Below are 14654 nucleotides of genomic sequence, written 5' to 3' on the forward strand. Positions count from 1 at the left end.
GTTCTTATAGTGAGAATCTTTTCATTTGAAAAGAAGCAAAAAAAAAAAATGCTCGTGTTGGATTGAGATGGGCCAGCTGAGCCATGAATAGTGAAAGAGGCCGGGCCCATTCGTTTCAGGCCCACAAATAGTCATCATGGCCCGGCTACATACCAAAGCCGAAGCAAACCAAATTCTTCGCCTGTGTGTGAGCTCTCGGGTTTTGCTTCCGTCGTCGTCTTCAGCAGACTCGTGCGGCGGCGGCGGCGGCGGCGTCGCCGGCTCGCCGCGGCGGTGAGGGGAAAGCGGCCGAGACGAAGAAGAGGGATCGACCTCGATGGGGAAGCAGAAGGGACGCGCTTCCAGCAGCGGCATGGCTGCGTCGCTGGTGCCGCACGCCCAGGGCGCCGTCCCCACCGTCGGTTTCGGTGGCTACCACGGCGCCGTCCGAGTTGAGCCCGCTGCGCCCTCCGGCCCCGACGCCCCGATCCGGCTCACCCCGGTATGCTTTCTCGCTCTTCCTTCCTTAGGTCTATCGACGAGGCTTTCTCCTTGCCTTAGTTCACCAGTGGAAGAATTTGCCTGGTTGTCCAGTTTGATTACTGGGTCCCAAATTGTGTACTCCCTCTCCGCTCAATCGAAACCAGACGAAGTTCTAATAACCAGTAGCAACGATTCCCATTGTCCTCTGTGATAGCAAGGAATCAGACTCGAATTGGCTTTATGGTTTAGAAGTGGTGGGGAGTTGGACCTGAATTCACAGGTGTAATAACACAGTATTTTTCATTATACGGGTATTGTAACAGCCTACACACGCTACAATTATCTGTTTGACTCCAGCATCATCTAGCTCCGCATGGCACCACTAAAAACCTTTGAGTTTACCAGCTCTGTTTTAAGTTTGTTTCTGTTTGTGGCTTCGCGCTTAGGACATTCTCATGCCTTATTTATCATAATTGTATGAAGGATGTGGATGGTGAAGTGCTTCAGAACCTAAAAAGGCTAGGAAGGAAGGATGCAACAACAAAGGTCACACTGCTAGTCATATTGTTTTCATTTACCTTTATTTTTCTCAAAAATATTGTACTAGTAGCACTTGTGTTCTTATAGTGAGAATCTTTAGCTAAAATCTATCTTACAATCATTTCCGTTCAATAATAAAACAACAAGAATTCTGTGATGTCCTACTTACACAAATTCAAGCATTAAAAGAAAGCAGCTATTCTATTAATTCTGAGCTTTGATCACTATCTGTCAAAGAGATGCTACAGTTTTCAAATAACCTCTGACATTTCTTATTCGTTTCTTCCTTAAATGTTACACCCTTTCTATATTAAAAAAAGAAAAATCTATGACATCGCCATTGTATTATCTGTTGCTGATTTTGTTCTTATCGTGGTTATTAGGGATGTAGGTTCCACTTGTTTTGGGTTATTGGGTCAACCTAAAATTTGCTAAAATTAACTACAATCGCATGCCACGTAATTAATTTAGGGAAGAGAAATGAATTAAAATGACATGCCACACAATTAATTTGCTGACTGAAGAAACACCATTGGGCACCCATTTGCATCCCCAGTGGTTTATCATATCTATGTATTGTTAACCTATATCATATTAGCAGATTGTTCACTAGAAAAGATTAATCTTTAATGTCTGTAAGAGTTAATGACATAGAAAATAAGTATTTTAGGCATCACAATCAGAAACATAATTCTCTCTGAACCTTCAAAGGTCAGATATATGAAGTTAGATGGATTCCCAGTTCTCTATGTAGGAAATTACGTATTAAATTCTGGATAAAACACTGCATATGCTTTCACTGATCTGCTATTTATAAGTTTTTTTCCATAACATCTTACAGTTCTCTTTTCTTTTCTTCAATGTAGCTCAAGGCCTTATCTGCACTCTCTACACTCTTTGCACAAACACCTGGCGAGGAAGTGGTGCAGATTGTTCCACAATGGGTATTTTCTCTACCGCCCTATTGCATTTTTTATCTTGATCTTATATCCTTATGGCCCTTATATGAGTAAAGCTTATTTGCGGTAATTTTATTATGCCATACTTCATGACATTTTAATATCTTTATGAAAATATGCCTAGTGATAAAGTGGTATTGTTTTTCTGTCATACATATATTTATATTATATGCAAGGTCTTTAGTCAGAACATGACGCCCATGTGGAGCTAGTTTCCTACTTGGCAGTGTGGAGTGTGGAATTGTTTCTCTTTTTTTAGTGTGAGTAGATTCTTTCCCTGTAATCCATGAATACCTTAGGTTTGTTAGACTTTTTAAATGAGATCATATGAGTGCAAAACCAGTGAAAGAAGGAAGGATTAACATGGTTATTGTTGCATTAAATGCTTTTATTCATTATTATTTTGCTAATCTGTTGCACTTCAGAGTATTTTGATTCTTCAATTCATTGATTGATGATTGTAATGTCTGTTTCATGATTATGCTGGTACCATCACCATAAAAGCACACACACTATATTTTCCTTCTTTTTAGGCATTCGAGTACAAGAGGCTTCTGCTTGACTATAACAGAGAAGTTCGTCATGCTACTCATGAGGCCATGTCTAGCCTTGTCACAGCAATCAAGTATGTCCATCTCCCTCCATTCAGCTGAAGTGGATCTGGTCTATGCAGTTTATATTTGGTGTGGTACCTTGTTGGTTTTCTTTCAGTTAGAAAAGATCTTATACCCCAGCAGAACTTAGTTGATTTCTGTAATTTCATTTATTCAATTTGCAATTCTTTTCTCATCTTTGAAGGTGTGTCATTTACTCCATTGTTTTAGGAAGGGTATAGCTCCACATCTGAAGTCCTTGATGGGTCCTTGGTGGTTTTCTCAATTTGACCCTGCTCCTGAGGTTGCACAGGCTGCTCGACGTTCATTCGAGGTGGGTGCTAGACCTTCTCTGATTAATGTTACTGGCTGCAACTTACTTCTCCTGGACTACCTAGATTTGCTGCATCCATTTCTTACCTGGAACGCTAGACGGAAAATACTAAACCCATTGAAGGCTTGTTTCGATAGGCAGGGATTTACTCAATCCCTTTGGATTGGCAGGAAAGTTAATTCATTTTTCTCCTGACCAAAGGGATTGGGATCAATCCCCACGAGTTCAGGTAAGCCCTCAAAATGATTGGAAAATAACTCTTGACAATTAACTGCAAGAAATGGGCCATTGATGTGGAATCATGAATTTATTTTTATGTTCAGATCTGGTTAGGGGATGCACTCCACTGGCTGATTTTTCGTGTATGTCCCTCACTTACCACTAGTTGGGAAAAGAAAACAAAAATATTTTGATTCCTTGTTAGTTGGGTATGTAAGTAAGAACACAATTCCCCCTTGGGTTTATGTACATTCCATGTATTCGAGGTAATTTCCTTACATTTCAAGTTTTTTTTTCTTTGGGCCATGCCAAACTTTTTTTTTGAACTTTGACCATCAATGTGTAAAATTTTACATATATTAAAAACACAATATTGATGTTACTAGATTCATTATAAAATCTATCTTTATGATATATTTTACCTATAAAATATATGTTTTCATCTATATAATATATTTTATAAATATGGTCTTCCTCTATCTTTCTAATATATTGTAGATTTGTTCACATGTTTCAGTTCTTTCTGTAGGCAGCATTCCCACAGTCAGAGAGAAGATTGGATGCATTAATGTTATGCGTGAAGGAAATATTTCTTTACTTAAGTGACAACTTGAAGCTAACAGCACAAGCTTTGTCTGACAAGGCTACACCAATGGATGAACTGGAAGATATGCACCAGAGGGTATGATTTATGGTCTTGCATTGTTCTAAATGTGGTGTATTCATCAGTTAGCTTTCCATTGCAAAGTATTTCTTTTCCTGTGTGCAATCAGTTTCAAGAGATTACCAGCTAATATAAAATAAATCAGTTATTCATTCTTATAATTGAATTGATTGAATTCCACCTTTTTCCCCCTTAATGTTTACTCCAATTGATGCTCACAGTCATAATTGATGCCCCATTCTCCTTTTACATAGAAGGATAGAAGTCTGTATCTTCAAATAGTAGTTCCATTTTCTGAGGAGCGTTCTTGTTGTTCTGTTGCTCTTAGAGTCTTAGACATGGCCATTGGTTCATTGTATCCTGAGCTTTTGTGTTGGTAAGTTCCTACTGTGCTTCTAATACCAGTTGTCCATTTTCCTATTTTCCTCTTCAGGTGATATCATCATCGCTGCTAGCTATGGCAACTCTTGTAGACATTTTACTAGGAGTGAAATTGCAAAATTGTGATGTTGATAGTACCAGTACAGAAAAAAGGAGTCTGTCAAAAGTTCGATCTAATACACTTTCTTCTGCTGAAGCTGCATTTTGTATGCATAAATGTTTCCTTGATGTCCTCAAGTCAAAAAGTGCTGTTATACGGTCAGCTACATATTCATTGCTTACAAGTTATATCAAACATGTCCCTCATGTTTTTGATGAAGAAACCATGAAGAAACTTTCTCCTACTATACTTGGTGCATTCCATGAAAAGGATGCGTCATGCCACTCTTCTATGTGGGATACAATTCTTGTTTTCTCTAGAAAGTTTCCAGAGGGTTGGTCATATTGCAATATTCACAAAGTTGTCCTCAGTCGATTTTGGAATTTCCTACAAAATGGATGCTATGGGTCCAAACAAATCTCATATCCTCTTCTAGTTCAATTTTTGGACTCTATACCACCTAAAGCAGTTATGGGACAGCAATTTGTTTTTGATTTTTTGCATAATCTCTGGGATGGAAGGAACCAGAGGCAGTTATCAGCTGCTGACAGTTTGGCTTTCTGTATTGCCTTTAAACATATTTTTTTGTGGCTTCTAGAAAATGTATCAAGGTATCCTTTCTGAACTAGTTCAAATTGCAATTGTTTTGCGATTCCTGGAATTCCTGTGTAATTACCTTATCTCTTTTTACAGATATTCTGGAGAAGATTCTTCTGATGATACCCCTATCAAGCTTATAACAGATATACTTGCCAAAATAGTTTGGCGTGACTATCTTTTATTGTCCGGTGGCACAGCTGGTAGCGGTGCTCAGTTATCTCATAAAAATTCAGGGTCAGTGGTGAACACCCAGTACCCAATGCACTATCTTCAAGATTTGGAGAAATGTATTGTTGAAATACTGGATGTAGTTGCGGATACTGAAAATCATTTACTCAATATTTCTTGTGAGTTGCTGGTGAGGGACTGTTTGGACATAATCCAACAAGGGGAGAAGCTTTCGAAGTTTCAGGACCATGTAGAGCAACTTGTGTCTTTCTTCTTATCTTTGCATCAACTTGTTGTACACAAAGGTAAAACGTGGCCACTAGAAAGATTAGCAAGACCGCTGGTTGAACAGTCTTTGCCAGCCATCATGTTCGTGGTAAGACCAGACACTTGATTTTGTCATGAAGATTAACATAATCTTTTTTCTTTTACCTGTATACTCTCTGATAAAAATGTAAGCCGTTTAGTTGTTTTGCAACGCAAGATCAATGTTATTAGATTCATCATGAAAATTACCTATTTTTTTTCCTCAGATGCACAGGACAGCTGAGTTTCATTAAGAATCATGAAAAATAACTTTTTGGATCATGCATTATTTATAGCAGGAGTAGGATAGTTATGTCGTCATGAGCTCAAATGAATTATTATTTTATCATTTCTTGAACGTGAAAATTCACTTCTACGCTCCAATAAGGCTGTTCAGAAGAGGAGCATTTGTCCAGGAAGTTCTAGGATTTAGTTCAAGTTTGTATTAAATCCTAGGGATTGGTTTCCCTGTCCCCTCTACCCAAATAGGCTCTAGAAGTTTAACAGTACAACAATCATGTAGAATGGGTAAATGAGCCAGATGTTCAACCAGTGTTACAATCTCTGCTACAAATGGTTTCATTGGTATGCAAATGATAGACATGAGTGCTTCATTTGAATCACTAACTTGTTTATTCTAGATCTTGTTGAATTAAACTCTGTTGGCATAAGATCTTAGACGCTGGTAGAACAAGCTTTTAAACGTCCTGAGAAAATTTTCTTTTTAGCACCAATCTAAGTGCTGTTTCTACCATACATCGACACGTAGACATGGAGATCGAGACAAAGTTGCATCCTTCTTTGAATTTATGGTACACAACTTACATAGAATTGAAGTTGATTCTATAAAACATTATGCTATTGATGCAGGATACTCCAAGCTTGGTTAAGCTTCTTTCAGTTTTGGTTGAAATATTTGGACCCATTCCCCTATTTTTAATGAATTATCATGGAAAGTCATATGTCAAATCTTATCTGGAGTTGTTCAATTCTGAACTTCTCCCTTGGTGTTTTAATGGAAAATATAGCACCTGTAACCCAAAGATTGATTTGTTGCTTTCGTTATTTCAAGACGAGTGCTTCTTTGACCAATGGTGTTCCATCATCAAATATACTAGAACTGAACAAAAGCACTCCATTGATGATAAGACCTCGAAAATGAAGAGCCGATTAGAATTGCTTACACTGTTGCTTCAGAAAGTCAGAGAAAGAATTGCTGGGGGAAAGCTAAGAAACTTACAGAAAAATGGTTATCTTCCAGAACATTGGCGGCATGATTTATTAGATTCTACTGCAACTTCTGTCCTCTGTGATTTGACTGCTGCAGACCGTCATGTTAGTTTTTTGTGGTATGTGCTTCAATCCCTTAGTATTTGTTCCTTTGTGAATGTTTTTATTTCCAGGTGCCTGCACACAGGTTTGATTTGTCCTTTTATGTGTAAAATTTCAGTGCTGCACTTGGTGGCTCGGATCAGGAGGATCAGATTTGTTTTCTTTCTGCTGAGACTGTTCATAAAGTTCTAGGATCCATTGTCAAGGATTTGGCATCGGCACTCTTGGTATCAACTTTTGAATGGGCAAGGCTTGCATATTCTCTGTTGCTGCCTTCGGAACCCGAGCATTTGAAGCTTCCAGAAGAAAATTCCCTGCCAATCAACTTTGAGATGGCTCGATTTGCTTTTAAAGTACTTCAGGGTAGCTTCTTTTCACTAGGGAGACTTGAGGAAAATTCTGTATTTCCTTCTATTCTGGCAGCTCTGTTTGTTATTGAATGGGAATGTAGCATGTCTTTGGCAACTGATGATGAAAGTGATTTGGAAGATCTTATAAAAGATATGGATGTTGGTTCTTCTATGGGCAGAAGCTCAAAAGATTATTTGGATGAGAAAATGCATTTGAAGGCTAACCTTGCAGAAAGCATACATGCTTTTTGCCAAAGCTTAAGTCCATCCTTTTGGAATAACCTTCCTTCATGCACAGTGAATAGATTGGCAAATATTCTAGCTCAATCTGTCAGGTATTCTGTATTTCAGACAAGAGACTTGCATGTGGAAAAGACAGCAGTCTTATGTTCTGAGTGGGTGGTGGAAATGTTGAAGCTCGTTTGTCTTGATGACATAAACTTGCAAAGCTTTTTTGATCTTTTGCTATCTGAGAGAGAATATTGGCCGCTCTGGTTGAAACCATGTTTACAAAATGGGCTTGCATCTATGAAGGTCCAGTTGGAGCCGGCTATTACAGTTGACATTGTAAGAGTTCTTTTCTCTGTCTTCTTTCTCCCCATAGTCCTTGCTTTTATTTGGCACAAAATATTTGAGTAGCACTTCTTTGGATGATGAGTCAAATCTTTATGAAATTTCTGCATAGTTGTTAGCTTAAATGTGTAAATTAGCTGTCGTAGCTCTGGAGAACTAAATCAATAATTCCTTTGGTGCAGGAACTGAAACACGAGCGGTTTGTTGCTTTCGTTGATAGGCTTATTCTCAATCTTGGCTTTGGTGAAGTGATTTTAGGTATTCCAGGAAATCTACGATGTGCCACATCACAATCAATTGATATTACCTCACCTATGTCTTCCTTGTCTAGAGCATGGGTGGCTGGTGAGATCCTTTGCACTTGGACATGGACAGGGGGAAGTGCACTGAAAACATTCTTGCCTTCTCTGGTTCAGTACATGGAAAAGGAATCACATCTTGAGGTTAACATTGTGTCTTTGTTGCTTGACACACTGTTAGGGGGCACCCTTATGCATGAGAGTGATCCATGGGTACTGTTTAATGCTTGGCATCTTTCTGACAACGAGATTGGGAAAATTCAGGACCGTTTTCTCCGTGCTCTTGTGGCTTTGTTATTTACCACCAACACCAAGAATTGTCTTTGGAGAGAACCTGACGCATTTGTATTTTTTGAGCAACTGTTGAGCAATCTTTTTATGGGCTCAACAGTAAATAGAAAATGCCTGAAAGTTCTTCCCTTTGTTATGAGTACCATTATAAAACCATTGCCGCAGAAATTGAATGAAGATTCTCCGTATGGTGATTTGGTTAGGAAAAGCATATTGAGTTGGCTTGAGGCAGCCATCTCTTGCCTGTCATCCAGCCCAAGGGAAGTACCAGTGCAAGGTAGGCTTCATTAGAATTCTTACTAGATAACTCACATACAACACTGTCTTTACAAACATGTAATATGATATCTTACTTTGTCAGATATTGAGGACTGGATGCAAGTGGCGCTGTCTTGCTTCCCATTGAGCATAACTGGAGGAGCTCAGAGATTGGTAGTTACGGTTGAGCGAGAAATCAGCGATGCAGAGATATCATTAATGCTTACTCTATTTCAGAAATACCAGTTTTTCTATAATGTTGCAGCTTCATCATTATCCAATAGTGAAACTGTGATACCAAGGACAGTTGAGTTGTTGGGGGTGAAATTGACGACTGTTATGGTTGGGTATTGCTGGACAAAACTTCAGGAAAATGATTGGCATTTTGTGTTCCGCATGGTATCCAAGTGTATTGAATCATCTGCTTTGCTTGTGGAAGAAATGACAGATGGCATAAATGATGCCGTAATAAACCAGGTATCAAGGGAAGATGCCTTGGAGAAGCTTAAGTTAATGGTTAGCACTACAGATAAGTTAACATTAAGCCTTGCGGAATCTTCTCTTGTTACATTGTGTCACCTCAACCATCTTGGTTATCTCCAAGAAGTAGAAACTGCCAGGAGTTTGCAGCTTATTAGATCAAGGGACTATGCTGAGAGTACTAACAAGATGGTGGAGAGTATCCTCCGTTTGTTCTTGGCTACTGGTGTTTCAGAGGCAATTGCAAAATCATTTGGTGAAGAGGCTTCATCCATCATAGGTTCCAGTCGCCATGCTTATTTGCATTTTTGGGAACTTGTAGCATCATTCATAAAGAATGCTTCACCAGAGATTAGAAGGTCTGCACTGGAGTCCATGGACCTATGGGGACTTACCAAGGGTTCAGTCAGTGGACTGTATTCGATTCTTTTCTCCTCACAACCAATATTTCACTTACAGTTTGCCGCTTTCTCTCTGCTTCTGTCTGAGCCCTTCTGTCAACTTTCATTGCTTAAAGATTGTTCTCTGGGAGAAAATTACTCATCTTCTCAGCGATCAGACATTAGCCAAAGCGCCGAGTTGATGCCAGATTCAGAGAAAATTCCATGTCTCAGAGATGAACTCTCAGCCTTAGTTGAATTCCCAACGTCTGAACTTCTGAAAACAGATCTGACAGCACGAGACGGGGTATGCTATATTACATCTTTTTAAATTTTAGCAGCTATTTCTTTTATCATGTATTAATGGTTCTTTTATGTTTTCTCTCACTAGGTTGATGTCTTCATTGCATGGGCATTATTGTTGTCACACCTGCAATCACTGCCGTCATCTTCCATTATTAGGGAAAATGTACTTCGATATATACAAGAGAAGATCAGTCCGTGCATATTGGATTGCATTTTCCAGCACATCCCAGTAAAGAGTGCTGCTCCTAGTGGGAAGAAAAAGGATGCTGAACTCTTGCCTGAAGCGGAGGCTGCTGCCAAAGCTTCTAAGGATGCCATAGTTACTTGTTCGTTGCTGCCATACGTGGAATCCCTTTCGCCAGTTGGGACTTTGCAAATGGCTTCACTTGCAGGATCATTGTATGGAATGATGATTAGACTGCTACCCTCTTTTGTGCGCACATGGTTTACTACTTTGAGGGACCGTTCATTGTCATACTCAATTGAGTCGTTTACCAGACAATGGTGCAGCCCTCCTCTTCTGCTAGATGAATTTTCTCAGGTATGTGCATGATCTTCGGTGGCAAGATACACGTTAGCCTTACTGTGAAAAAGAGTCCCGCGTGTTACAATTTATTCGCCAGTTCTAGTATTTATAGGGTTCTATTAACTAGCGCCTTAACCTCTTTGAAAACAACCTATTAGCCTGTGACACACCTTAGCGGCATTAGATGCACACTAATCCATTTGGTTTTCAGTAATTGTTTCTTTTGTTGAAATCATGTAGTAACAGTTGAGTGGGTGTGCACATACATCGGTACATGTAAACAGTGGAGGGAAGGGTAGGGCTACTAGGGCCATGGCCCTAGGATGGGCTGGTATTTTCTATACAGTAGCTTGTAGCATAAAAGTCCTAGGTCCAGCCAGCGTGTTCTTCCATTGAGTGGTCCTAGGTGTCGGCCTGGCCCAGCTCCACCCCTGCATGTAGATCAGATAATGTTATTCCAATTGAAAATCAACATGGTCCTTGGAGCTCTATTGTTGCTCCTGCAACTCACTCTCTCTCTCTCTTTATTACAGGTTAAGGATTCTGTGTATGCTGACGAGAATTTCTCAGTTAGCGTCAACCGATCGGCTTACGAAATCGTTGCTACATACAAAAGGGAGGAGACAGGAATTGATCTTGTCATACGCCTCCCCAACTGTTACCCCCTGCGCCATGTCGATGTTGAATGTACCAGAAGTTTGGGTATCAGTGAAGTCAAGTGCAGGAAATGGTTGCTTTCCCTCACATCATTCGTCCGCAACGAGGTAATTTCTTTCCTAGAACAAAAATGAGAGAGTAGTAGATATTAGCCGATGGCTTTCAACGCAAGGACATGAAAAAAAAAGGCGTTTGATCATATTTGCGTACGATTCTCTGCAGAACGGTGCTATAGCAGAGGCGATCCGCACGTGGAAGAGCAATTTTGACAAGGAGTTTGAGGGCGTGGAGGAGTGCCCAATCTGTTACAGCATTCTCCACACGAGCAACCACAGCCTTCCGCGGCTGGCGTGCAAGACCTGCAAGCATAAGTTCCACGGTGCCTGCCTCTACAAGTGGTTCTCGACGTCCAACAAATCGACGTGCCCGCTGTGCCAGACTCCCTTCTAGGCATGCATGTTTGTTGGCACCGTTCGATCGTTCCTGTAAATGACGTGTGTCTCAGTGTATGTGTATGTATTGTGTGCAGCGCCTTAAGCACAAGCAGGGTTTTTTTTTGCACCGTTAGCTCTAGGAATCTCCAGTCCACAAGTCCCATGATATAATGCGCTCTCTCTTTGGAGTCTTATTGGAGACGCGTACTTCGATATAGTAATAGTAGTGTTGATAGAGAGAATTAAATATGTTTATTAATCTTTGAACCAGAGGTGGTTACCTCTTATATAGGCTGGGACGGAACGGAGTAATTCCCATCAGATTAACTAACGTATACAGCAAGCTCTCTCTGTTTTATAATTACTCCCTCTGTTCTAAATTATTAGTTATTTTGGTTTTTCTAGGCTTATAGATTTTCTATGCATTTAGACATAGTACATATGTAGAATGTAGATGTATAGTAATTTAGGGCGGAGGCAGTATTTAACAATGTTACGGACAATAAGTCGACCGTGAAATGCAGGTTGCAGGCTACTGCGAGTCGCTGTGAATTAGCTCGCGGCACACAATTCGGGTAAGGTACTGACACAAGTGGGAGAAGTCAATAGTAATGGACGGAAAATGACTACTCCCTCCGTTCAAATTAGATAGTTCTGGCAAATCTAGAGACATAATTTTTGCTATGTATCTAGACACAATGTTTATCTATATTCCTAGCAAAATCTATTTATCTAGATTTATCAGAACGATATATATTTTGAAAGAGATCCAACGCTATATATCAGTTGTAGCATTTTCTAAGTTCAACATAACCACCCATCAACTTTATGATTCGCAACCCCAGCAACACTAGTCAAATCCAAAACAACTCTCCGAACATTTTTTACACAACTGGCATGGTATGTTTAGCTTTTGCTCTGAACTGTGCCACTAGGCGATGAGGAAAGGGAGCACGGTCAGCATGAAAGCCTCATAAGTAAAAGTCGCAGATCCCGAGTATGCCGTGTCCTTCTCCTTGAACTTCTCAGTCAGTCCCTGCAAATAGTCCAAACAAATGAGTACAAGATAACGGAAGAAGATGCAAATAAAAAAAATCTTGCCCATGTTCAGCATGGTGGAGGCATACCTTAACAGTGAGACAACATCTGCAGGGGTAAAAGGAAAAAAAAGTTAGGATTGTGGTAATGGGCAGACTGAAAGCATATAGGATATAATAATTTTTTCCCAGTATTAAACATGACAATCGCATAGCATAAGTAAAACATGGCTGAAACTTTGGAGGTCAGTGGATGAAAGACCAGTTTTTAGTTTGAATTTTTGCTACTTAAGTCACGTTTAATTCAATAAGGGGGAAAATTTGTTCCACCAGTCAGTGATAAATTGTCATAGGTGATATCAATGAGTTATGAACATCCAAGATAACAGCACTGTATGATCCATGCGGCTATATCCATAACAGAAAAATCTGAATAAAAAAATCATTGCCCGACAACCATTTAAGAAATAAAGACCAGTTAAATTGAAGGAAGGCCCTTACTCAATGAAGTTATCATATTCAATTGCTCTGCTCTTGCCCCCAGTCTTGTCAAATTTAGACACAAGCAGGTCCAGCACAGTTGGAGAGACAGAATATCCCAGACTGAGAAGAGCATCACGGAGTTCAGATGAGTCAATCTTACCACTCCGATCACGATCGAACCTTTCAAATATTGCCTGAACAATAGAGCGAAACATTAGTACCAGTGCTAAGAATGACTGGTTTGCTTGCCGAAAAGTAAGAGAAAAAGGAATATTAAGTTGCAGGTCATCTTACTCTCCAATTCTGAAGACTGTAAAACACAGAAGTAAATTCCTTGTGCCCTGAAAGGTTGAAAACAAAAGATAGCACATAAATACCTAGAAACAGAAAAGGCATAGGATTTAAAAAGGGAAATCGTGACTCTAATATGTCGCACTAGTTGAGCAAAGGACCGAGAAACACAACTTAGCATGTTAGTTTTCAACTTGTATCCAATGTGTACCAAATGGAATTGAATCTAAACAATTGTGCAAGCATGGATGTTCATATGGCACAAAATTACCATTACCAAACTACATGCATTACAGGAAAAAAAGAAAGAAAGAGTGACATGCCCAGTAGAACCACTTCATTGTTCGAAAAGTATCATGGTTTCAATAAGTTTGGTAACAGGAATTTCCAATCAGGCCACGTAGAAAATGTCAATTTCCCGATTCCCGAAGTCAACTACGTTGGGTATAGTGATGGGCCAATCCTAAACCAATTCACGCGCTGCGCTGCGTGCGACGCAACACCTAAACCACAGCACCGCTGACCAGCATCAGGTGCACGATAGCTGCCCACGACGCACTCGAGGCGTGCGCCACGGATTAACTAGTCTCAAGGAACAATGGCAGGACCGAGGAGGAGGGGAGGAGCGTGATGGGGCGTTACCGATCTTTCGGACGTTGGTGTTGGTGAATAGGTAGATGAGGAGGTGGACGGTGCGGAGGCTGAAGCTCTGGTTGTAGCCGGAGAGCGCGGACTGCAGCTCCTTGTCGTCGATCATCCCGCTGCCGTCGCGGTCCGCCGCCTGGAAGCAGGCCACCACGTTGGGGTCGGTCCCGGGCGGGAACGCGGACGGGACCAGCGACGCGAAGGGGCTCCCGCCGTACCCGCCCGGGGCCCCGTACGCCGGCGGCGGGGCCCCGTAGGGCGCGGGCGCGTGCGGCGGCGCGCCGTAGGGAGGGGCGGACGAGGGCGGCGGGGCGCCGTAGGGCGCACCGTACTGCTGGGCGCCGTAGCCTCCGCTGCCGCCGCCGTAGGGCTGGGAGGAGGGCGGGGCGCCGTAGTAGGGCGGCGCGGAGGAGGAGGTCTTGCCTTCCTTGGGGGGCTTGTCGCCGTAGGGCGGGGCGCCGTAGTAGGGCGGCGCGGAGGAGGAGGAGGTCTTGCCTTCCTTGGGGGGCTTGTCGCCGTAGGGCGGGGCGGAGGGGCCGGGGGAGGAGCCGTACGGCGGCGGGGCGCCGTAGCCTCCGCTCCCCCCTGCGGCGGGGCCGTAGGGGTAGCCGGAGCCGGGCGGCGGGTAGCCGGCCATGGGGGTGTGGAATGGAGAGACGATGGTGGTGGGTGGGGAATTGGGAATCGAAACGAGGCTGCGCTTCGAATGGAAATTTTCTCCAGCGGAAAAGAGGAGAGAGCAGGGGAGGCTTTATGACGTGGCGAATCGAAGCAATCTTGTACTACGTCAACGGCTAGAGTTGAATGGGGCCTTGAGAACGAGCGGTCGCTCGCACGGTAAAGGCTCGAGTGGCACAAGCCGCCGGTCACGGCTTCGAGCCTTGAGAACGAGCGGTAGCTCGCACGGTAAAGGCTCGAGTGGCACGAGCCCGCCGGTCACGGGTTCGAGCTTTCCTTTGCCCGTGATTTTTTCATTGGGGTTTTCC

General features: G+C 41.9%; 2 protein-coding genes across 3 annotated transcripts; one reads left to right on the forward strand and one right to left on the reverse strand.

Moving 5' to 3' along the window:
- Positions 1-156: 156 nt before the first annotated feature.
- On the forward strand, positions 157-11573 carry LOC120685513 (E3 ubiquitin-protein ligase listerin-like). 2 transcript variants are annotated; one of them, XM_039967496.1, is made up of 15 exons: positions 157-481; positions 946-1008; positions 1869-1946; positions 2495-2586; positions 2786-2888; positions 3637-3789; positions 4205-4863; positions 4946-5396; positions 6197-6675; positions 6777-7575; positions 7764-8448; positions 8533-9596; positions 9681-10136; positions 10655-10885; positions 11001-11573. In XM_039967496.1, exons 1-15 carry the CDS (start codon positions 317-319, stop codon positions 11226-11228), a joined length of 5706 nt encoding a protein of 1901 aa, XP_039823430.1. In that variant the 5' UTR covers positions 157-316; the 3' UTR covers positions 11229-11573. The 2 variants fall into 2 exon arrangements, with proteins under 2 accessions (XP_039823430.1, XP_039823431.1); XM_039967497.1 differs by lacking the exon at positions 157-481 and having other exon boundaries at positions 3641-3789; positions 11001-11547.
- Positions 11574-11945: 372 nt separating this feature from the next.
- LOC120685514 (calcium-binding protein CBP-like) lies at positions 11946-14347 on the reverse strand. The gene is made up of 5 exons (XM_039967498.1): positions 13666-14347; positions 13027-13073; positions 12751-12926; positions 12340-12358; positions 11946-12248 (listed from the first exon to the last, which is right to left on the reverse strand). Exons 1-5 carry the CDS (start codon positions 14303-14305, stop codon positions 12144-12146), a joined length of 987 nt encoding a protein of 328 aa, XP_039823432.1. The 5' UTR covers positions 14306-14347; the 3' UTR covers positions 11946-12143.
- Positions 14348-14654: the final 307 nt, after the last annotated feature.

This window comes from Panicum virgatum, chromosome 8N (genome assembly GCF_016808335.1).
Source record: "Panicum virgatum strain AP13 chromosome 8N, P.virgatum_v5, whole genome shotgun sequence".
Taxonomy (NCBI): Eukaryota; Viridiplantae; Streptophyta; class Magnoliopsida; order Poales; family Poaceae; genus Panicum; species Panicum virgatum.